The sequence below is a fragment of the Salvelinus fontinalis genome, chromosome 8 (genome assembly GCF_029448725.1).
Source record: "Salvelinus fontinalis isolate EN_2023a chromosome 8, ASM2944872v1, whole genome shotgun sequence".
In the NCBI taxonomy this organism is placed as follows: Eukaryota; Metazoa; Chordata; class Actinopteri; order Salmoniformes; family Salmonidae; genus Salvelinus; species Salvelinus fontinalis.
Window position 1 is genome coordinate 23,804,406 of NC_074672.1, and position 24,554 is coordinate 23,828,959.

A 24,554-nucleotide genomic window follows, 5' to 3' on the forward strand; every position below is an offset into this window, starting at 1 on the left:
TTTGTTCTTAACTGACTTGCCTAGTTAAATAAAGGTAAAATAAAACATTTAGAATTGTGTGGCAGTAATGCCCCCTAAGAAAATCCATGCCTTTTACGGCCAGTGGCCATTGTGCCCTTGGGCTGAATATAATAATTCCCATCTCCCGACTGTGCCGAAGCACCTCTAACTCACATGATTTGGTCTTTCTCACAGGCTACAAGTGAAGCCTGACACACCGGGAAGGAAACTGTGCGCGTCCTTATCCAATTCCGAGGCGCATATTGAAGATATTGGAAGAACTGGCCACATTTACTTTTTGTCAGCCAACAAGATGACAAGATGCCTAACGAACCCGCAAAGCGTTAGCCTATGTCAATCTACTATCCTCCATTGTACAAAAGTTGACCTATTCTATTCTGTGCGAGAAATAAATATACCAAACATAGTCTGGGACAGTTGTGGGATGCGATAGATCTAAAATTAATACAACCACTAGCATCAAAAAACCTGTTTTAAGCAATGAGCCTGACACAACAATTCAGAACGTTTAGCTCAAAATGTTGATAAACTCTTAGGCCATTTCTTCACATTATAAGCGCAGCAATGTGGACACAGCAGTAGGCTATAAGCACAAATGTTCAATTAGGTAGTGCATTTTTATGGTGAAAATAATCTTCCCCAAACTTGAAACTCACATGCTGCGTATGCATGCCAGTTAAGGCTCTACACTCGTTGTAAAGCCGATTAATGTGCTTCATTTTAAGAAGTTATTTGGCCACTTTAGTTGTGATACATACCTAATCAAAACGTATAGGCCATGCAACATGAGGTGTGCGACTATGATTTGTAAAAGTAAAAAAAAAAAAAAAAGTGGCCTGTTTCTTGCCTTAAACTGGGCATATTTCACAAGTGATAATACATATATAATATACACTGCACAAAAAAATAAAGGGAACACTAAAATAACACATCCTAGATCTGAATGAAATATTTTTATTAAATACTTTTTTCTTTACATAATTGTATGTGCTGACAACAAAATCACACACAAATGATCAATGGAAATCAAATTTATCAACCCATGGAGGTCTGGATTTGGAGTCACACTCAAAATTAAAGTGGAAAACCACACTACAGGCTGATCCAACTTTGATGTAATATCCTTAAAACAAGTCAAAATGAGGCTCAGTAGTGTTAGTGGCCTCCACGTGCCTGTATGACCTCCCTACAACGCCTGGGCATGCTCCTGATGAGGTGGCGGATGGTCTCCTGAGGGATCTCCTCCCAGACCTGGACTAAAGCATCCGCCAACTCCTGGACAGTCTGTGGTGCAACGTGGCGTTGGTGGATGGAGCGAGACATGATGTCCCAGATGTGCTCAATTGGATTCAGGTCTGGGGAACGGGCGGGCCAGTCCATAGCATCAATGCCTTCCTCTTGCATGAACTGCTGAGGTCTAGCATTGTCTTGCATTAGGAGGAACCCAGGGCCAACCTGGGCATATGGTCTCACAAGGGGTCTGAGGATCTCATCTCGGTACCTAATGGCAGTCAGGCTACCTCTGGCGAGAACATGGAGGGCTGTGCGGCCCCCCAAAGAAATGCCACCCCACACCATGACTGACCCACCGCCAAACCGGTCATGCTGGAGGATGTTGCAGGCAGCAGAACGTTCTCCACGGCGTCTCCAGACTCTGTCACGTCTGTCACGTGCTCAGTGTGAACCTGTTTTCATCTGTGAAGAGCACAGGGCGCCAGTGGCGAATTTGCCAATCTTGGTGTTCTCTGGCAAATGCCAAACGTCCTGCACGGTGTTGGGCTGTAAGCACAACCCCCACCTGTGGACGTCGGGCCCTCCTACCACCCTTATGGAGTCTGTTTCTGACCGTTTGAGCAGACACATGTACATTTGTGGCCTGCTGGAGGTCATTTTTCAGGGCTCTGGCAGTGCTCCTCCTTGCACAAAGGCGGAGGTAGCGGTCCTGCTGCTGGGTTGTTGCCCTCCTACGGCCTCCTCCACGTCTCCTGATGTACTGGCCTGTCTCCTGGTAGCGCCTCCATGCTCTGGACACTACGCTGACAGACACAGCAAACCTTCTTGCCACAGCTCGCATTAATGTGCCATCCTGGATGAGCTGCACTACCTGAGCCACTTGTGTGGGTTGTAGACTCCGTCTCATGCTACCACTAGAGTGAAAGCACCGCCAGCATTCAAAAGTGACCAAAACATCAGCCAGGAACCATAGGAACTGAGAAGTGGTCTGTGGTCACCACCTGCAGAACCACTCCTTTATTGGGGGTGTCTTGCTAATTGCCTATAATTTCCACCTGTTGTCTATTCCATTTGCACAACAGCATGTGAAATTTATTGTCAATCAGTGTTGCTTCCTAAGTGGACAGTTTGATTTCACAGAAGTGTGATTGACTTGGAGTTACATTGTGTTAAGTGTTCCCTTTATTTTTTTGAGGAGTGTATATAAGTGATAGGCTAATATTGTCACCGATCAGATTATTCTTGATTTTATCTCATCTTTACATATACTAAATAATATGTGTGTGAAATTCATTTTGATTTCAAATGGACGATTATCATGCACATGTTTTTGATTACATTTGTATTGATGTCAAAGTGATTAAAGGGACAATGGAGTGCTGAGTACCAGGCAGTTAGAAAGTTACTAATGACTATCAGAAGCTTAATTATCGTGACTCAGCGGTCACATGGAATTTGAATGTCATCATGACTCGTGACCGCTGGTGTGGCGGTAATACGGTCACCATAACAGCCCTATGAATGACCAAGTGAAAATTTGACTTAAGTGGAAGTTACGATTCACCCTAGCATGAGGTAAAGACAAACCTGAGTGTACATATCTATGGAGCTCTGTGTAGCTGTGGCCTCCGCCCCTCCTTCCCCCAGGTGGAAGCGCAGTGAGGGCATAGACAGGCCCGTCTGGGGGGTGGCGTGAACAAAAATCACCCTCTCGTTTGAGCCCACCATCCCACAGGTTCGAGCCACATTGACTGCAGTCAGAACGTTGTCACCTGTGAAGTAGGAAAGAAAATACTTAGGCTAGATGGCCTGCTGTGGGACATACTGTAATATATTTGAGTGAGAGGATTGGACTTAAGAGTGTATGCCTTAGAATGGGTTGCTCTGGAGGGCCATAGCGTATACATGTTTTGTTCTAGCCCAGCACTAACCCTCCTGGGGGGGGGGGGGGGGGGAATCCTGTACACTGCGGTCCTCTATGGCTGTGACTGATATTTCTAATAGTCAAATTATGTTTGGGTTACAAAGACAGAAAAGAGACATGCTATTCATACCAGTGACCATGACGGTACGAAGATGTGCCAATCTGAGGGTAGTGATGACCTCGGCACTCTCCGGCTTGACCAGATTCTTCATCACCAGCAGACCCAGGAACTGCATGTCTCGCTCTACCTTTCCCCTGTGGACACCAACACAGCTCCATCAACACCTACTGACGTGATAGTTCATCAGCGGAGCTATAGGCACAGGTTAAGAAGAATTAGTTGAGGACTTCGGTAGTAGCTAGAAGGGACATAACCGCATTTGATGTTCTTCATAAAAATGTCTTACCGTTCAATGGTGCTCAAGTCAGTCTGCCCATGCAGAGTTTTGTAGCCGAGAGCTAGCACCCTGAAGCCGTCACTTGCGAAAGTACGCAGGGTGTTCGAGAATTGTGCAGGCACTGCAAGTCACGGTTTAAAAGAAAGACAGTATAAGTAAACAATAACCAAAAAAAGACAGGCTTAAAACACAATTACATCACAAACCAGTGCCAATGCTAATCTTACAGCAACTTATTCTTTCTGTGAAATATCTATTTCAATTCATAGCTCTCTCCACTCTGTCTCCCTCTCTCTTCCATACCGCTTTCTCTCAGGCAGAGGCTGGCCACCATCTCTGGGGCCCCTTTGATAAAGGCGAGGGACAACTGTCCCTCGGGAGCCACCGTCACCACACTCATCCGCTGGAGGGACGAGGAGAAAGGGAAACGCTGCACGAGGGCCACCGCCTCATGGATGGACTGATGGGACAGGAGAGAAGAAAAGCATGGTTAAACTCCCTGGCTTGAATCCTTCATCATAAGGCCTTCATAACGGTGTTAAAGCAATTTCACAGATGTCATGATAACTGGAGGTCAGTTTATGACAATTTCCTTAACACTCCTGACACAAACCACTATCTACTGTAGGTCAGTGTTTTCCAAACACAATCCTGTCTACCCCAAGGGGTGCACATTTAGGTTTTTTGTCCTAACACTACACAGCTGATTCAAATAATCAACTCATCAAGCTTTGATTATTTGAATCAACTGTGTAGTGATAGGGCAAAAACCAAAATGTGCACCCCTTGGAGTCCCCAGGACCGAGTTTGGGAACAGCTGATCTGGGTAAAGGGTTTCAAGTGTACCCAATGACACAAACATTGCAGAGCTCCTATGAATAATGAATTAATAATCTGAGAAGAACCCAAGAACAAAGAAAACCTTGTCAGTAGATGGGGAAGGCTAGGTAGGTCACTATTAACCTTGTGAGCCAGACTCAAAGTCTGTCACTATGGAAACAGGCCCACGAAGCCCTAGGCCTAGATAGTGATAACTTTTTCATACCAACCCCTTTGGTGTCCACAGGTCTGGGCCAACCATTAAAGCTAAGAGCTTCTTCCACCACATTGATTGAATTCACTTATTAGATTATTTCAGCTCTGTGAACACCTCAGGGGCCAAAACCACGTGGGATACTCACTACACTCTCAGATTGGAGCTGACAGGCAGGGGGTCGCATCACTGCCAGAACCCTGTGACCTCCGAACTCTGAGTCTAACGTTTTGTCATCTCCTGCAGGCTCCTCCAGCTCCTGGCAGGAAAAGTCAGTCAGTCACACAGGTGAAATACTCAGCCCCTATTGAAGAACTGACTTTGCACCTAGTACAAACACTCCATAAATATGGTTCTTGGTTTCTCAGTCTTACCCAGCCAGTGGACTCGATCATCTTGAGCTCTAGAGGGTCTCCCAGGGGTTGTCCCCCCAGCAAGGCCACAGAGTGGCAGCAGGCCATTGCAGAGAGCATGGGCCCCTGTGGCAGGAGGCGTGGGTCAGGGACGAGCTCAGAGAACCCAGCTCCACTACCCTCTATCACCCCCCACACATCCAGTCCCTCCTCAGTCAGAGTGCCTGTCTGAATAGAGAGGAATAGAGAGTAGACACACACTTCCTGCTTCAAAATAGTTCTTCACCAGGGTCATGTTCAGTAGAGCGTAACGTAGCAGAGCGTTTTGCAAAGAAAAACAATAACTCGCTCCATTTCAAAATGTTTTCTCCTGTTGTGTGCTTACAGAACACGACCAAGAGATGATTTCAACTGCTGTCAGTCCTCCTAGCTGCGTCCGCCCCAAAACACACACATACACACTAGGGCATACTGGTTTGGGGCCTCACCTTGTCAAAGCAAAAGAGCGAGACCTTCCCAGAGATGTTGATGCGCGGGGGGCTTATGCAGAAGACCCCTTCTCTCTTCAGACGACCCTGGGCGTAAATGGTACCGGTGGTGATAGCAGCAGGGAGGGCAGGGGGCACCACGATGGTCACAATATCCAGAGCCCGAATCACCAGCTCCCACCACGTGGTCTAGAGACACAATTACATCTTATTAAGAAATAATCCTCAGAGGGTCAAATATTTTTGTCCAGCTCCAAGATCACCACATTGTTGTTTGTTTATCTAATCAATTAGGGTGGAAATGAACTCATGGTATTAATAAGCTTGGTATGGCAAATACTTACATTGGTTCTGCTTAGGATCACGAGGCTGTATACTGTGCCACACAATGCTGAAACACAATTAAATATTGGTTCATGCTGAAATGATATGTTTACACAATATAAGGGGCTAATTGGTAATACTTTTATACTTCTCAAAACTTGTCTAGCACCCATTTAAAATAATTCAAAAGTGAGTTATTTTACAACGTGCAACTCTACTGTGTCGGGGCTTACCTACACCCCCCAGGAAAAGCAAGAACTTAATAGCATCTTGGTAGAAGCGGAAGTTGATAGGTTGGGGGTAGAGGATGGAGCTGACCAGGTCTCCCTTGGCTGTGAAGAACCCTGAGGGACAAAAACCAACAACATTGAGTGGAGGACAAACACAGTCCTTTTATAATGTAATATGATGAGGTCTAATTATGTACATGCATGAGAAAGTGCATGTGTATTTTGTATGTATATACATACAGTACCAGTCAAAAGTTTGGAATCAAAACTATGAAATTACACATATGGAATCATGTAGTAACCAAAAAAGTGTTAACTGATGCCCACCCAGTCATCAAGGCAAAGGGTGGCTACTCTGCATGTGATGTTCGCACCATGAGGCATGGAGGAGGTGTGATGGTGCTTTGCTGGTGACACTGTCAGGGATTTATTTAGAATTTAAGGCACACTTAACCACTATGGCTACCACAGCATTCTGCAGCGACACGCCTTCCCATCTGGTTTGCACTTAGTGGGACTATCATTTGTTTTTCAACAGGACAATGACTCAACACACCTCCAGGCTGTGTAAGGGCTTTTTGACCAAGGAGAGTGATGGAGTGCTGCATCAGATGACCTGGCCTCCACAATCACCCAACCTCAACCCAATTGAGATGGTTTGGGATGAGTTAGAGTGAAGGAAAAGCAGCCATCAAGTGCTCAGCACATGTGGGAACTCTTTCAATATGGTTGGAAAAGCATTCCAGGATTTCTTTTAAACCTTAATTTAACTAGGCAAGTCAGTTAATAACAAATTCTTAGTTACAATGACGGCCTACCCCGGCCAAACCCATCCCTAACCCAGACGACGTTGTGCCAATTGTGCGCCGCACTATGGGACTCCAGATCGGTTGTGATGCAGCCCGGGATCGTCTGTAGTGACACATCTAGCACTGTGATGCAGTGCCTTAGACCGCTGCGCCACTCAGGATCACCACTCAGTCATCAAGGCAAAGGGTGGCTACTTTGAAGAATCCCAAATATAATATATTTACATTTGTTTAACACTTTATTTGGTTACTACATAATGCCATATGTGTTATTTCATAGTTTTGATGTCTTCACTATTATTCTACAATATAGAAAATAGTAAAAATAAAGAAAAACCCTTGAATGAGTAGCTGTGTCCAAACTTTTGACTGGTACTGTACATACATACATACACTGTACATATGCATGATTTAACTGTCTGTTGTTTGACCTTTCATATTGGTAGTGTAAAAGTATCCGTCTCACCTGTGCTTGTGACCACGGCAATGGCCCCGCCCCTTCCTGGCCGGCCCCCTTTGGCCTGGATGCACTGCGTGCCGCAGAAGAGGGTGTGTCTGCGCTGGGCCTCAGGGCTGTAACGCCCCCCAGCAGCCGGGAGCGGGGTCTTCATCACAGGGACACTCTCACCTAGAGGTAAGGCAGGTGGCTGTTACAATGGATTCACATTGCTCACTACTAAGAGCTTCAAAAGGATCGAAAATCAGTAACTGTCAACGGAGGAGACATTCAACGAGTTGATCATTGGCAAGTTCAACTAGACATTTTGTAACAAGAGTTGAGAAAGTTTCAACTTAATGCACATTTCAGCCAGACCTCAGTGTAGATCATGACTGAAGTAATTTTGTGATCGAGTTCTGTTTGGCCTCACCGGTTAGCATGCTCTCGTTGACCATGCACTCCCCGGCCAGCAGAGCAGCATCGCAGGGCAGCAGCAGCCCCTCCTGAGGGATCAGCACACAGTCCCCCGGGACCAGCTCCACAGAGCTCAAACTGTCCTCCTCTGAAAGACAGAGCCAGGGCATCAATCGGCTCCTACTAGAGCAGAGGATGCAGACTTTTGTTTTGGGGATTTGCGTGTATTGTTAGGTTGCACTGTTGGAGATAGGAACATAAGCATTTTGCTAAACCCACGATAACATCTGCTTAAAATGTGTACGCTGGCTGTGGAAGACAAAAATGGAGGGAAAGCTCACCCCCGGAGCTTCTGCGCACGGTAACATTGGTTATCTGCTGAGCCATGCTACGGATCGTGTTGCTTTGCTGTGGAACCACAGAATCGACAATTCAGTGGTGAACATGTAGACAGCTAAATGATAGTCTGCCCTATAACAGGTAATAGGAAAATATGAATATAAAAAGGAGTGTATCCATAATGTAGCACCCACGATAACAGAACCATAACAATCTCAAAAATACCTATTTGTACATTTATCTGAAAGCTTTCATGGGAGCACAGAAGACATGGGAGGAGCCTCCTGGTGTCACTCACCTTGCGGATCTCGTAGAGAGACACACATATGGAGATAAGGGAGATGATGACGATGCAAGCAGCATAGTAGTAGTAACTATCTGTCAGCCACAAAGCAATGCTGAACACCTGGAACACGTAGAATGGGTTGAGCACCTGCAGAGATGGAGGGAGGGAGAATAAAGGGATGGATGGATAAAGAGAGGGGTACAGAGTGAGCAGGCCTTAAACCTGTATTATTGTATGTAACTGTTGGTAGATTAAAGTTTACGTGGAACAATGAGACCTTAAGCCTAAGTTTCATGATTCGGCTTTTGTGAATGTATATTTCCCTTATGAATATAAACAAGTGCACCACTGCAAATGGTCAGTAAATCTAGTCCTGTACATGTAAATCAATGAGAAAACGTCAATCGTTGTTCAAGCCAATCACCTCCTCAATCAGTAGTCGCATGAAGGACTTCACAGGCACATCGATGAGATTGGTCCCGTAGACCTTCCTCCTGAAAGATGGAGAGAACTGGAGTCAGACACTGGATGAGGCAGCAAGGGGGGTGGGGTGAAGTGTGTGGAAATTAAAGTATGTTTGACGTAAGTGTTTGAGGTAAGCCTTCAAAAAGAACTAGGTCCGAGAGAGGACCCTTGAGGATCCCATCATGTGGAGCAGTGTACCTGGTGTTCTGCTCCAGACAACTCAGGCCCTCCCGGAAACGATAAATGTCAGCACATGTCCAGTCCTCATTGAGGACACTGTGGAGGAAGAGGCAACATCAACATTTTATGTTGTTATATATATATGTATAAAAAAATGCCACTGACTCCAGTCCAACCCAATAGCCCACACCTGTTTACACCCCCATACAGTACCTAACACGACAGAAGGCTCCCTTCCTGGCCATCCATACGTAGCGCAGCCCCTCAAACAGGTAGTAATGCAGCAGCGGTACCTGAAAAGCATTCAGGATGCATAAAAGCTACAGACTTCTCTAGCCATTGGCTCTGTAGCTGCACCTTCAATACAATTTAATTAAATTCAACTTTGTTCATACAATTTTACTACCCCTTCCTTACCTCCTCTTTGTGTAGCTGGACAGTATCTCTCCAGTCTGAACTGTCCTCCGCCTCACTCCCTGCCGGCTCCAAACTACCGAGAGCACAAGGAGAAACACTACATCAGAAGTCAGGACGACCAACATGAGTTGTTACAGAGCAACAGATTCAACTACATACAGGAGTCATTGTACAGGAGTCAGTGCATTCCAGCTGACCAATATCCAAACACGGAACATTTGAAAATGACAGTGTTTTTTTTAATGGTAGCACTGACAGAGCAATTCTATTATGGCTAATAATATGGAAAATCTTTAATGTCAACATACAACAGATGGTCTGATGATAAAGACGTGTATCTAACCTGCCCTCCTCCAGCTCTTCTGTGAGGACCTCCACGACATACTGCTGTCCGAAACTGTCCTGAGAGAAGATCAAGCATAAAACCATTAACCCAAGTGCTGCTTCCTAAACTACCAAAAAACACTGAATCATGACAATGACATTACCCTCAGAAGCAGAATATCGGCGAAGGCCAGGGGACAGGAGTTGCAGCGAGCAAGGACTCCTAGACGAGGGCGCCAGCGAAACAGCACCAGCAACAGACCCAGGGACAACACGGACCCAATGTGACACAGCCAGACACGCCAGCGCACCCATCTGAACCCCTGGACATCCTGACACACAGACAGAGAGAGCAATCAGAGTAGATGTCATTCATTCAAAAGCAGTACATTGATTTCCAGGTGTCATTTTGCATTGCAGACAAGTTGATATGGAACCCATTGTTCAGCTTTCAGCACCAAATTAAATTTAAATAATAGTCCTCTTTATTGGTGTGGGTTATACTAGCAGCTTTATGCTAAACAGGGAGCAAAGAATGTAAGTAGTCAGTTAACTGATGTTTAATTGATGAGCTACACACTAGTAGCTTTATGCTAAACAGGGAGCAAAGAATTTAAGTAGTCAGTTAACTGATGTTTAATTGATGAGCTAAAGGCTCCTACCATGTGTGTTTCGGGTTTGCGGTGGGGTTCTCTCCTAGGACTAGGGGAGCAGAACCCTCCCGGTGGCTCCTTCTCCGGACTACCTGTGGAACAGGCTTGAGGTTAGTCAACAGACACAGTCAACACAGTGACTGCAAACACAACATAACACTGCACTGCATGTACACACCCATTATGTTAACATTAACAGGGCACACATAAGCTGTAAAAGTTACCAATGTCACACACAGCTCACATGAAAGAAAGGCAAATGTATTACACTAGCAGTATGAATGAATGAACCAATTGGGAATCAGTGTAGGGGGTCCATTCCATTTTTCATTCAATCAACTCAAGTAAGTGAATGTAAACTAAATGAATTAATAGAAAAATTCTTATATATCGGTGTAATTCTTCATTTACACATGAATTGACACGGGTGGGCATATGATTGATGTGGCATAGATACTGAAACAAATAAGAGGGTGTTGTTCCATGCCTAGTTTCAAATGCAGTAGGGTTTATCTATTTGGTTCTACAAGTTAACAAACTCTCATAAATTTTTCAAGATAAAGCTTTTGTAATAAAACAAGGAAGACCAAGGGGTTACAATACTTATTCAGGTTATAGAACATTAGACATTTTGGGGGGGCAAATATTCGTTTAATAAACTATACAGTTACAGTAGATAGCCTATAATTAGTTAAAACTATCCAACTGCTTGCCTGCACAATGTTAAGGTCTATCCATAGCGAAAATAGGATATTTGATAAGCCAATACTAGCCTAGATATTATCATTACCAGTTTATACCAGAAAAAAAGTAATCTGCCAACAGATATATTAGTTCCCTTGGAAAGACAACCCCTCTCCCCTCAGCAGCTACGACCGGTAAACGATGAAAAAGAGCCCCTTCTGAATAGATCACCATAAGTGCGGTCGAGGTGAGGGTAAAACTAATTTCATCGACTCGAATAGCCTATCGAAATAAATAATACATTAACAGAAATGTTGGCAATGTTGAAGCTGTTTTGGCTTCCGGGTATACACGTATCAGTAACCTGTTTTAGGTACGATGTAAATATCATCACAGATGTTGTCTTTCTATTTATTTGAAATATCAACGAAAGTAGTACTTACCTTATTTATCTGGTCATAATTATATCCGAAACTGTGATTAGAGTGGTTGGCAATGCTATTTTTGCGTCGCGTGTCAAAAGCGCACCTGTGTTTACCTGTCTACGTAGCAATGCTCCGATACGCATGTCTGTCCAGTTTCGCTGTCGAGCTCCGCTAACATTCATTATGGCCTACACACTAATAATAACATGTAGGCCTACGCATGCTGTATTTCCCTCGTTCATTTGAAATACAAACCAAAGAACGTTTTCCTATTCTAATCTAAATTGTACCACGGTAAAGTCTACACTTGTTGTATTCGGCGCATGTGACAAATACAGTTTGATTTGATTTGTAATACTGGCACACAGTAGTGGCTTCAACTTCTGAGGTCCTATCAGATGCTAAACACATGGGCATTAGCCTGTCTGGGAAAGTATTGAATTAATTGTCATCTGATTGATTCCTTTGAGAAAGATTTATGGAATTATATTGCATTATTAGGCTACATTGCTTTTATATAGAAACAAAGTCACTATGAGTGGGCTAACATACATTTGTCATCAAATGAATACCGCCAATATCTGGAATTGCCTTTACAATGACCACTTTGTTTCCATACACACCACTTTTGGCTAGCTCCCAAACTTGTTTAGAGGGAACCTGAAAGGAGCATACCACCCTGCATCCTACTGCTGGCTTGCTTTGGAAGCGAAACAGCGTTGGTCCTGGTTAGTCCCTGGATGGGAGACCAGATGCTGCTGGAAGTGGTGTTGGAAGGCCAGTAGAAGGCACCCTTTCCTCTTGTCTAAAAAAAAAATCCCAGGGCAGTGATTGGGGACATTGCCCTGTGTAGGGTGCTGTCTTTCGGATGGGATGTTAAACAGGTGTCCTGACTCTTTGCGGTCACTGAACGATCCCATGGCACTTATCATAAGAGTAGTGGTGTTAACCCCAGTGTCCTGGCTAAATTCCCAATCTGGCCCTCATAAGGTCACTTAATCATCCCCAGTTTACAATTGTCTCATTCATTCCCTGTAACTATTCCCCAGGTTGTTGCTGGAATGTGTTCTCAGTCAACTAAAATAAAAAGGGCTGTGGTGGTGCTCTTAGAGCTGATGTTTTTGTTGGTACATAAACCACAGCGTAGTAGTATTTTCTTAGAAAACTACATGCCTTTAAGGATTTTACAGAGCGGAAACTGCAACTCAACGGGCTGACCGACATAAAGCAATAGGCCTCTTGGTGCCAGTGTAGGCTAATGTAGTAATATTAGTTTCATTCAAAACATATGAAGTCCACACCAGTCCCTATAAAGTCAAGTAACTATTCAATTGACATAGCACAAGAATCCTAAACATCTGGATCATGCTGCCTACAGTAGTTTCAGGGCTAACGCAAAGAGGAACTAGGCTATTCTGTTAAGTTAATTATAGTGTGTGTCATCTAGGTCAATGTTAAAATAATCCTGTTCCTCCACACCATTGAGTGAACCAATTCAAAGTTTGATATTTCGTTTTTATCTTACCATTGCTCATCTTTTCTTGAATAAAATGTTCACACTAAGTAGCTCATAATGAATGCCCCTAAGTTCCACTTCTTCAGTAAAACCTAATATGTTCATTTCCAGTTGAAGACACAGGAAATGATAGTGCTAAAAGTGACAGTACTGAGCAGAAATCTGAGCTCGCGAGACCTACGAGTACTGAGAGGTAAAACCAGTCATTCCTCCATTTGGAAAGCCCTCAGCAAATGTTAAATCGGACATCATCTCTATCTCCCACACCCAGGAACTCGTAAATCCAGGGTAAGAGAAAAAAATGCTCCTTGCATAAGACTAGGCCCAACTGCCGAGGGTGGTTTTATTTGGACCCTCAAGTTGTTTTGTTGTTGAATTTTCATTGTTGGTCATAAAATACTTTTAAAAACACCAGGAAATCAGCTCCAAGTGATTATAATTTTGTAAATCTGTTCAAGTATTTCCACGCATAATAGAGAAAAGTGATTTTATACGAATGTAAGCAAAGTTTGAAATTATTATGTTTTAGTCAAATATTATATCAGATTGGGCTTCTTGCGGTTAATTTGCAGTCTACAAATGAAATGTTGTCCCACTCTTCAATAGTTGTGTGAAGTTGCTGGATATTGGCTGGAACTGGAATACTCGATCCAGAGCATCCAAAACGTGCTCAATGGGTGACATGTCTGGTGAGTATGCAGGCCATGGAAGAACTGGGACATTTTCAGCTTCCAGGAATTGTGTACAGATCCTTGCAAAACATGAGGTGATGGCGGCGGATGAATAGCAAGACAATTGGCCTCAGGATCTCGTCACGGTATCTCTGTGCATTCAAATTGCCATCGATAAAATGCAATTGTGTTCGTTGTCTGTAGCTTATGCCTGCTCATACCATAAACCCACCATGTTCACAACGTTGACATCAGCAAACCACTCGCCCACACGACGCCATACACGTTGTCTGCCATCTGCCTGGCACAGTTCAAACCAGGATTCATCCGTGAAGAACACACTTCTGCAGCCTGCCAGTGGCCATCGAAGGTGAGAATTTGCCCACTGAAGTTGCTTACAACACCGAACTGCAGTCAGGTCAAGACCCTAGTGAGGACGATGAGCTCGCAGATTAGCTTCCCTGAGACGGTTTCTGACAGTTTGTGCAGAAATTCGTCAGTTGTGCAAACCCACAGATTCATCAGCTGTCCGGGTGGCTGGTCTCACGACGATCCCGCAGGTGAAGAATCCGGATGTGGAGGTCCTGGGCTGGCGTGGTTACACGTGGTCTGCAGTTGTGAGGCCGGTTGGACATACTATCAAATTCTCTAAAACTACGTTGGAAGCGGCCTATGTTAGAGAAATAAACATACAATTCTCTGGCAACAGCTCTGGTGTACATTCCTACAGGGAGCATGCCAATTGCACGCTCCCTCAAAACTTGAGACATCTGTGACATTGTTGGACCTGCTGACTAGTGTCCTTGTAGTGTCAGCTGAGAGTCAGGACATTTGGAACTTACATTCACTGGGGAAAATGGTTATAAAACTAGGATTGGGGAGGGTAATCTTTGTCTCATTTATGCCTCAACTGTACATTCGATCAGCCTGAGCAAAGTGCTGCAGACTCACTGATCTATCACCTTGCATTCCAAACAAATATCCTAGCGTACTCATTAGCCTAATGATATGCACATCTGTGCAACGCCTTGCCTTCAGAAGTTGAACCAAAGCCGCTTCTCTAGTTGGAGATAATGAAAAGGCAGTCCAGCCAACTTTTCCTTTAGGCAAAGCATGCAGATCAGTTGCCTAATAAATCGGACTGTGATACCAATTCCTGTTTCCTTACAAGACAGAATATTGAAAAAAATTACATTTTAACTTACTCTATCGGTTGTCTGTGCAGTTGGTCCTTCAGCTGGCCGAAATTTTTGATAACATATCCACAGGTATTATTAAATATTATTTGCCCAACTTTTTAGAACACCGGTACTGCCGTTGAAATTTCAATCAATCAATCAATCAAATGTATTTATAAAGCCCTTTTTACAGAAACCCAGCCTAAAACCCCAAAGCAGGAAGCAATGCAGATGTAGAAGCACAGTGGCTAGGAAAAACTCCCTAGAAAGGCAGGAACCTAGGAAGAAACCTAGAGAGGAACCAGGGTCAGAGGGGTGGCCAGTCCTCTTCTGGCTGTGCCAAGTGGAGATTATAAGAGTACAGTGCCTTGCAAAAGTATTCATCCCCCTTGGCGTTTTTCATATTTGGTTGCATTACAACCTGTAATTTAAATAGATTTTTATTTGGATTTCATGTAATGGACATACACAAAATAGTCCAAATTGGTGAAGTGAAAAAAATCACTTTTTACAAAAAAATAAAAAATAATACGGAAAACATGGTGCATGCATGTGTAATCACCCCTTCGCTATGAAGCCCCTAAATAAGATCTGGTGCAACCAATTACCTTCAGAAGTCACATAATTAGTTAGATTGCACACAGGTGGACTTTATTTAAGTGTCACATGATCTGTCACATGATCTCACTATACAGTATATAAACCTGTTCTGAAAGGCCACAGACTTCTGTGGAGTCTGCAACACCACTAAGCAAGGGGGGCCACCAAGCAAGCAGCACCATGAAGACCAAGGAGCTCTCAAAACAGGTCAGGGACAAAGTTGTGGAGAAGTACAGATCAGGGTTGGGTTAAAAAAAAAATAATCCAAAACTTTGAACATCCCACGGAGCACCATTAAATCCAGTATTAAAAAAATTAAATAATATGGCACCACAACAAACTTGCCAAGAGAGGGCCACCCACTGAAACTCATGGACAGGGCAAGGAGGGCATTAATCAGAGAGGCAACAGAGACCAAAGATAACCCTGAAGGAGCTGCAAAGCTCTACAGCGGAGATTGGAGTATCTGTCCATAGGACCACTTTAAGCCGTACACTCCACAGAGCTGGGCTTTATGGAAGAGTGTCCAGAAAAAAAGCCATTGCTTAAAGAAAAAAAATAAGCAAACACGTTTGGTGTTTGCCAAAAGGCATGTGGGAGACTCCCCAAGCATATTGTTGGATTCGGGATAAACTTTGAACATTGAGATATTAAATAAGTGATAGATCAGAAACATAGAATATAAGGAGTGGAAGAGACTGGGTTTTATGTCAGAAGATAATGGTTTACTGTAGAAAGACAGATGGCTTTGGAATGTGTTGGGTGGACGGGAGGAGATCACAGGATTGCTATAGTGGAGCCGATGGACATCTGTGGATTAGATCGAAGGAGGGGTTGAGGTCAGGTCAGATCCCTTGAAGGGAGTAATACGGGTTTATTATCCTGTTACCCTTTTCCTGTGGAACCATAGGATGTAAGGATTGGAGAGAAGGAGTGTCTAAAGTGGGGTATATATACTTGTGATGGTGAGAAATGTTTTTTGTCTGAATACAGCTGTGTCGACCCTTTGAGAAGAATTAAACTTGGTTAAGCTTCTCTAGTGTCCGTGAGTTATTTAAGAACCTAACAATATGGGAAAAGGTACTCTGGTCAGATCAAACTAAAAATTAGCTTTTAAGCCATCAAGGAAAACGCTATGTCTGGCGCAAACCCAACACCTCTCATCACCCCCCGAGAACACCATCCCCACGGTGAAGCATGTTGGTGGCAGCATCATGCTGTGGGGATGTTTTTCATCGCCAGAGACTGGTAAACTGGTCAGAATTGACGGAATGATGGATGGCGCTAAATACAGGGAAATTCTTGTGGGGAAACCAGTTTCAGTATTCAAGAGATTTGATACTGGGACGGCGGTTCACCTTCCAGCAGGACAATGACCCTAAGCATAATGCTAAAGCAACACTCGAGTGGTTTAAGGGGAAACATTTAAATGTCTTGCAATGGCCTAGTCAAAGCCCAGACCTCAATCCAATTGAGAATCTGTGGTTTGACTTAAAGATTGTTGTACACCAGCGGAACCCATCCAATTTGAAGGAGTTGGAGCAGTTTTGCCATGAAGAATGGGCAAATATCCCAGTTTCTAGATGTGCCAAGCTTACAGAGACATACTCCAAGAGACTTGCAGCTGTGATTGCTGCAAAAGGTGGCTCTACAAAGTATTGACTTTGGGGGGGTGAATAGTTATGCACGCTCAAGTTTTCTGTGTTCGTGTCTTATTTCTTGTTTGTTTCACAATAAAAAATATTTTGCATCTTCAGTGGTAGGCATGTTGTGTAAATCAAATGATACAAACCCCCCAAAAATATATTTTAATTCCGGGTTGTAAGGAAACAAAATAGGAAAAAAGCCAAGGGGGGGGGGGGGGGGTGAATACTTTCGCAAGCCACTGTACATGGCCATTTAAGGCCAGATTGTTCTTCAAGATGTTCAAATGTTCATAGATGACCAGCAGGGTCAAATAATAATCACAGTGGTTGTAGAGGGTGCAACAGGTCAGTACAATCACCTGGCACATGCACAAAATCATGTAAACACCTGCAAGGCTATGTTTATTATGCACCATGTGCATGTACTTTTGTCTTGTGCACGTGCCTTAAAGTAGGTCAAAAGAAAACAAATACTGATTGCCACACAGACGTGGCAAAGTGTTGGTCAGTATGCATGTGAGCGTGCTACTACCTCTGGCAAGAGGCCCAGGCTTTGGCTAAATGGCACAGGCTGTTCCCACAATCACTACACTGAGAGGGTTCAAGGAATCAGGACTAGATCATGATTCAGCCCTTCCTGGAGAGGCATGGCTGGAGTTGTCACATGTTAGCAAATTCAGCTTGTGCTGTTGTAACCATGTCCCATGATCATTTCATCATGAGAGAAAGATTTAGTTGTGCTTGCAGTTTAAAAAAATTCATAATAGTTCCATTTTGTTGAGCTAAACCCTATTCATTCCAAATTAATTATTCATAAAACTGATTGTGTCTTGACAGGTGAGCTGTCAGAAAGAGTTTAAAGCAGGCAACTCCCATAGCTAGACAACACAGAGGTAAACAGCCTGCTGCAGTGTCAGCTAGCTACAGCTGTGTTCACAATAAATGGTTCAGCTACTGTTGCTACAGCTGGTCAACACTGACTTTGCACATTTCCCAAAAGCAAAATGTTGGATTAGTTTGTAGCTCAACACCAGTGTTTCCAATACAAATACTGCAGAGAAGCATTCAGCTGCAGATTATGGGTGCCGACTCCGTGTGGTCTGCGAACTTCATAACAGATGCGCTCAGGGTTTAGAAACTCTGTGGTGTCAGTGTGCTAGGCACTAGCTCTTGTCGTCGCACTAGATCTGGTCCAGGGCGTTATATTAACCACTGTTGCTATTGCAACTAGCTAGTACACACGAGCTAGGCTAGCTAGTTCACGTCACTACTTTAGCTAGCTAGTATACAGTACCTAGCTTCTAATTCTAAATGTTACTTCAACCACCTCTGCTGTTGGTGGAAGTAACGCACCATCCTATCTGGCACCAGTCCACATCCTGTCTCATTGAGTTTGTATGAGAAGATATTTGCTGGAGCCAGAAATTCAAGAGCTTGCTAGTTACTAGCCGACTCAGCTCAACGATTTATGTTGGAGTTGAGCGGCGATGGTGTGGGCGGAGCTCTGACGTCATAACATTCAGTTATCATCAAAAACTACTGGATTTCAGCACCCAAAGAATAGCCCGCAATTACACAGAACAATGTCATGTGTAATTTCGGGCTATTCTTTGTGCTGAAATAATTTAAATAATTTAAAAAACGAATTTTATGTGACGTCTGCACTTCAGTCCGCCCACGCTAGGTACCGCTCAACTCCAACATAAATCGTTGAGTTTAATCGGCTAAATTTGGTAGCTACATACATTAACGTTAGATCCAATGTTCATTCCCCAAGCAGGATTGTCAGGGTGGGGGGGCGTTACTGCCATATTGCAAAACTCACCAAGCGTGTCCATCCTTCCTTTAGTCATGATAATTTAGTAATCGATACCATAATTAGTTGCCAGTCATACAACTGGCAAAATTATGTCTTTGACTAGCACAACAAGTACCGGTACTAGCGAACCGTTATCTTCCGTTTTGCCTCTCTATCCCGTCATGTGACACACAAACGCATTTCTACGGAAGCCCATGAATAGTGGCAATAATAAAACAGAGTTTATTCAACAACAAAAATGTTAATAAATAAATAAGGGTTGGTATGCAATGGGGTTTGTTTTTGTTTATTTTGATAATTAAGCATACTGTATATAATCTGAAAATGACAGGGGAGATCTTTTCGGGGGCGTTACCAAAGTAGAGCCCCACACCTAGACGTGAAATCAAATTTTGACATACATCATATTTACGAGATGTAACATACATTTTTCCAAACTCCATTCCCCATGGGACAATGATAAATCATAGTTTTGAAAACATACTTGCATTCTGAGAAGATCTTTGGCTCAAAAACGATTCTAACAGCCATTAACCAGATAAAGTATCAATCCTTTTAAAAATCAACTAAACCATTTCAGTTTCGTTCATGAAACCTATCAATGTGTTACAATGGTAAATTAAGACATCTCCAAAGCCTGTTTTAATTCTACTTCCTTTATTGATAAGCATTTAAATAACATTTAACTGTTTTTCCTTAAAATATTATGTAAAATATTATGTATACATACAGTATATCCAATGAACAAACATCAAATTGTGGTCCAGAGCTCATCATCATCCCATAATGTGGTTATAAGGCTGCACAACATGGGTTGGCAACTAGATTCAGCTGCTGGCTGATTTTTGTAGGAGTGGATGGTCGGGGGTGCCGGAACAGAATTAAAAATCATTTATTCACTGCAAATTGACCACAACTAAGCCCAAAAAGAGATTGTATTTGAAAATAGCAATAATTTCAGACCTTGATTACATTGAGATACGATCACATATTTTTTTTATTCATGGCAATACTTGAACAGATTTCCTAAATTAAACACATTTTTTTGCTGAATTCCTAGTGGTTTTAGTATTTTTTTCTCCAAAAACTAAAATCCCCCCAAAATCTTAAATACTTGTAGGCCAGTACCTGTTGCCAACCCCTGCTGTACAATCTATACACACACTGAGTAATAAGCTCCATCACCACATCAAACATTACTTTTGTATGTAATTTTAGAAAAAAAACATATTTTTCTAGGAGGAGCAGTTATTCCATTTCTCCCTCTGTCCTTTCTCTCCTCTCATCCAGCACACATTCACTCTCACATATATAAAAGCGGCAGTATCTTCTAGACTGCCTGTATCTTTTTTCATGTGCGAAGCCTAATGAAAGGGACAGACACTGTTGAACGGCTAATGTGTAATCGAAAGTTCAGCATTAGAGTCATTACTAGTGGATTTCAAGTCCGGTGGTTTTCCACAATGTTCACGGGGTTAATGATTTTCTCTTTATATGTTGCCATCATTTTCTTGATCTCAGCAATAGCCTTTCCTGGGTTGAGTCCCTGTGGAAATAATACAAAATAAAAGGTAAAGAAAGATAGAAAGATGAGTAACATGACAGAAAGGGATTGGCGATAACTACTTGTAAGCTGCATGAGTTGTATAAATGGTCTGAAGTCCACTGTGCTGAACTCTACACTAGTCTTATTACTGTATTTAGAAATGGTGGTTTGGTTTAGCAAAGGAAGGCTAAACCAGATGCAGTCTATTCAGATGTTGAGTGTACCTTGGGGCATGTCTTAGTGCAGTTCATGATTGTGTGACAGCGGTAGAGAGAGAAGGGGTCCTGGAGCTTCGACAGTCGTTCCTCTGTGAACTCATCACGTGAATCAATCATCCAACGATAGGCCTGTTGAGGAGGGAAACACATTAATCAGATTAATTTACTTCATACAGCAATATCATAAAATGCTAATCTCTGGGATGGAGGTGCCAGTCAAACTCATTAGGTGAATCAATCATCCAATTATATGCCTGTTGAAAATGCATTCACACGTCAGCTTTACTTTCATTTCAGACATCGGTTCTCCCTGTCAAAAAAGCAAAAGCATTAAAAAAAGATTCATATATAGACTAAAAATCCAATACATACCTGCATGAGGACAGCAGGGCCCAGATACTTATCTCCATTCCACCAGTAACTAGGGCAGCTGGTGCTACAGCAGGCACAGAGAATGCACTCATACAGACCATCCTGGGAGAGGAGGGCAATTAGAGATCAGATTTATTTTGTCATGAGAACTCCTTGCACTCTAACAATATAACATATGTTCAAATATACAACGTGGTAAGTTGAAATGCCAGAAAGGTGTGGCAAAGTGTGGTTCACGTGTATAAAATTATTTCCTTCGCAAGTGCGATACAAGGTCTCAATGCAGCAAATTAAATTGGTTCAATTGACTAGATTACTTCAACCCTACAAAATACTACATTGTCCCTTTCTGATATCTTAATCAAATGGGTATATGTACTTGTGTTTCAGACTAGACATGGAAATTGCATATGATGCATTGATAGTTTAGCTACTGAAATCTGCTGCCAATGGCCAGGGGATGAAATATGTACCAGCTTTTGCCTGTCTTCCACAGTCTGGTGGTACTGCTCCTTGCCCTCCTGAGACTCATCTTTCTTCTTCAGGAAGGGCTCGATGGACTTGTACTGGGCATAGAAATTACTCATGTCCTGTAGAGGCACACACAATACATGTACACCCTTAGTCAACAAAATATAGGCTACCACATGGTGACTAAACATTACATTGTTTTATTCAGTGTTTGTCTTTTAGATTTGTTATTTTTTAATGCAGCTATAATAATCAGTATTAATTTACTTCTAAACGTAACCATAATACTCACCGGCACCAGATCTTTGACAACGTACATGTGTGGGAGTGGGTAAATTTTGGTCGGTTTGCTGGTATTGATGTCTATTTTGTTTAAGCAGGCCAGTGTGTTGCCTCCGTTGATGTTCATGGCACATGAGCCGCAGATACCTAAAGCAAAATGCATGTATATCACACCACTGAAAAGGACAACCCCACACCAAGGCTAATTTAATATTTCATGACGCTCTATGATTGTAGAATAGGATACACTATATCTATAGGTCTATATTTTATGACTTCTACTTTCTACCCATACTGATGACACCCACTTTTCTCTCCACTGCAAATTGCTCTTCATGCCTTACCCTCTCTGCAGGAGCGTCTGAATGTGAGCGTGGGGTCCATCTCATTCTTGATTTTAATGAGGGCATCCAAAACCATGGGGCCACAGCTGTAATAGTAGGGAGAAGGATTTGTTAACAATGCAGATATTCATCAATGAGAGCAATTCCATCAATGCAGACTATACGCTGACATTGATAGGTTTTAAACAAGTGAAGACCTATACTGTTGTTGTACTTACTTGTTGAGGTCAATTTCATATGTCTGCATGCGTGGCTTATCCCCCATTGTGTCTGGGTCCCAGCGGTAGATCTGGAACTTCTTGATCCTGGGCTCAGATGCCGGGGCGGCTGCGGTCTGTGCATAGCGCACCATCTGGAGACGAGACATAGACAACATGTATCAATGTAGGAGGAATTCAATTTTAAATTAGGCTTACATTATTGTTTTTGGTGTTAAATGCTGGTTTTATTATCTAATTCTACTCCCTATATATAGCCATGTTATTTGTACATGTTCTTTTTATTCGTTATTCACTATTTACATTTTTTAATCTCATCTTTAACTCTGCATTGTTGGAAAAGGTCCTGTAAGCATTTCACCGTTAGTCTACAGCTGTTGTCTACGAAGCATCTTACAATTTTTTTATTTTTTTTATTTGATTCATACAGCTATTTATGGGCTTTGCTTTGATATCAATCGATAGGCAAGACATGGGGTGAGTGAAAGTATACTATACCAGATTTACACAATAGATCAACTGAAATTAAAATGGATTTCAGTCGGACATAAAAATATCTATGTCAAAAAGACACAGAGTTGTATATTCATATGGGGGTTTTAGCTAAAGGAAAATATCTACTTTCATAACAAGGTAGACATTTCCCTCTAGCGGTAGGACATATGTACTGATATGAGTTGTTATATCACCCTCAATTTCAAGTTTCATAACTAACATTTTGGCCACAATACATTCGAAAAGAATACATAAACCTTAAATTAAGAGTAACGCTATTCTTAAAAAAAAATAATAATAATAAATTATGAAAGAAAAAACTATTTAACGATAATATGAAAGAAATCTCTAATCTGAAACACAATTTGCGCAAAAGTCCTTCACAAAAGATACATAGGCCTATAAACCTAACTGAAACATGCTCTATTTCAAAATCGATTAGGCAAATAATGAATATTTCGTAAATGAATATATTATTATTTAGACTTTAACAAAGTTACTCAAATTAAAGAATAGCTTCCATTTGATTTTTCTACTGTGCTTTACTCTGATGTAAGGTAAACCTCCAATTGACAACAGTTTTTGAGTTTTCTTTTCAGAGGAAACCATATGAACGACAGCCTACTATTTGAAGCCATGCCATAAACCAGACATGGACCTATTGACAGCTAGTAAAAACATATTGCATGGCCAGGCAGAAAGGTGGTCTACGACTACCCTATTGATAGGGGTCTACCTATCCCAGTCATAGGTCTTTTCTTTCAATTCACCAACTTCATTATTCTACTTCTTAAAAAAAAGCACACTTCTTTACTTACCATCATCGCCCCAGTGTTCCGTAATGCCACGGCGTTTCGGGCTAAAGAGGTGCACACGACCGACATGCTTATATTTTCAGGTTGAATATTCTAACCGATACAGCGCGGTGCCGATTCCAGTTTATGTATCTTGTCGCTGTCCCGCCCCAGGCATGACGTCAGTTTATGTCACGACTCAGGAGTAGCCTACTTACTGAAAGCTATGTGTGCACTGCAGGCTATTATGTCAGAGACTCTTTTACAACTCTCATTGCTTAGACGGGGTGTCGGTTATATACAGTGAGGTCCAAAAGTATTGGGACAGTGACAAATTTTTGTTGTTTTGGCTCTGTACTCCAGCACTTTGAATTTGAAATGATACAATGACTGTGAGGTTAAAGTGCAAAATGTCAGCTTTAAGATGAGGGTATTTTCATCCATATCGGGTGAACCGTAAAAAAAAAAAAAAACTCAGGGACACAACTTTCACTGGGGACATTCTGAAATTGCATGTGATATTTGTGTATCTGTAACTTGCAATAATTTCTAAACTCCTCAAATTAAAAAGGATGACAGTCTGCACTTTAACCTCATAGTCATTGTATAATTTCAAATCCAAAGTGCTGGAGAACAGTGCCAAAACAACAAAAAATGTGTCTGTCCTAATACCTTTGGAGCTCACTGTAGAAGGTTATTATTGTCAGATATAATTGAGGGAAGTGTATGTATTGCTAGCTGCATCCATTGTCAAATTTGAAATCACAATTTAATCAAGGATAGTGAAAATCTCTTGCATTGGTAACTTTGTTGCACTCTTGTGTTGTGCTTTAAGCACATAGCCTACACATGCATATAAAATGTATACCAATGCAATTCTAAGACCACTGCACCACTTGGGAGGCCCAGCATAGCTACCACAGCATTCTGCAGCGATAAGCCATC

The 24,554-nt window shown here is 42.4% G+C and overlaps 2 protein-coding genes across 5 annotated transcripts in view; both read right to left on the reverse strand.

Annotated features, from left to right (window-relative positions):
• atp13a2 (ATPase cation transporting 13A2) overlaps positions 1 to 19,039 on the reverse strand; it is a 45,987-nt gene extending 26,948 nt beyond the window's left edge. The window contains exons 1-21 of one of the 4 annotated variants that reach the window (XM_055931794.1): positions 18,876 to 19,039; positions 10,340 to 10,418; positions 9,842 to 10,009; positions 9,697 to 9,755; positions 9,354 to 9,426; positions 9,150 to 9,229; positions 8,955 to 9,032; positions 8,716 to 8,785; positions 8,304 to 8,438; positions 8,008 to 8,074; positions 7,683 to 7,814; positions 7,280 to 7,441; positions 6,008 to 6,118; positions 5,795 to 5,841; positions 5,451 to 5,639; positions 4,984 to 5,190; positions 4,758 to 4,868; positions 3,880 to 4,036; positions 3,586 to 3,697; positions 3,309 to 3,433; positions 2,842 to 3,026 (exon numbers count right to left, since the gene is read on the reverse strand). In XM_055931794.1, coding sequence (XP_055787769.1) covers positions 2,842 to 3,026; positions 3,309 to 3,433; positions 3,586 to 3,697; positions 3,880 to 4,036; positions 4,758 to 4,868; positions 4,984 to 5,190; positions 5,451 to 5,639; positions 5,795 to 5,841; positions 6,008 to 6,118; positions 7,280 to 7,441; positions 7,683 to 7,814; positions 8,008 to 8,074; positions 8,304 to 8,438; positions 8,716 to 8,785; positions 8,955 to 9,032; positions 9,150 to 9,229; positions 9,354 to 9,426; positions 9,697 to 9,755; positions 9,842 to 10,009; positions 10,340 to 10,342 — 2,271 coding nt within the window. In that variant the 5' untranslated portion in view covers positions 10,343 to 10,418; positions 18,876 to 19,039. Of the gene's footprint in view, positions 1 to 2,841; positions 3,027 to 3,308; positions 3,434 to 3,585; positions 3,698 to 3,879; positions 4,037 to 4,757; positions 4,869 to 4,983; positions 5,191 to 5,450; positions 5,640 to 5,794; positions 5,842 to 6,007; positions 6,119 to 7,279; positions 7,442 to 7,682; positions 7,815 to 8,007; positions 8,075 to 8,303; positions 8,439 to 8,715; positions 8,786 to 8,954; positions 9,033 to 9,149; positions 9,230 to 9,353; positions 9,427 to 9,696; positions 9,756 to 9,841; positions 10,010 to 10,339; positions 10,423 to 11,457; positions 11,565 to 12,964; positions 12,990 to 18,875 lie in introns of those variants that run through there. The other 3 variants (XM_055931791.1, XM_055931792.1, XM_055931793.1) reach the window with 3 other exon arrangements.
• A 470-nt stretch (positions 19,040 to 19,509) lies between these two features.
• On the reverse strand, positions 19,510 to 23,777 carry LOC129860900 (succinate dehydrogenase [ubiquinone] iron-sulfur subunit, mitochondrial-like). The gene is made up of 8 exons (XM_055931795.1): positions 23,634 to 23,777; positions 22,321 to 22,454; positions 22,103 to 22,188; positions 21,769 to 21,905; positions 21,479 to 21,595; positions 21,006 to 21,107; positions 20,640 to 20,762; positions 19,510 to 20,415 (listed from the first exon to the last, which is right to left on the reverse strand). The coding sequence occupies exons 1-8, from the start codon at positions 23,697 to 23,699 to the stop codon at positions 20,311 to 20,313; spliced, it is 870 nt and encodes a 289-aa protein (XP_055787770.1). The 5' UTR covers positions 23,700 to 23,777; the 3' UTR covers positions 19,510 to 20,310.
• Positions 23,778 to 24,554: the final 777 nt, after the last annotated feature.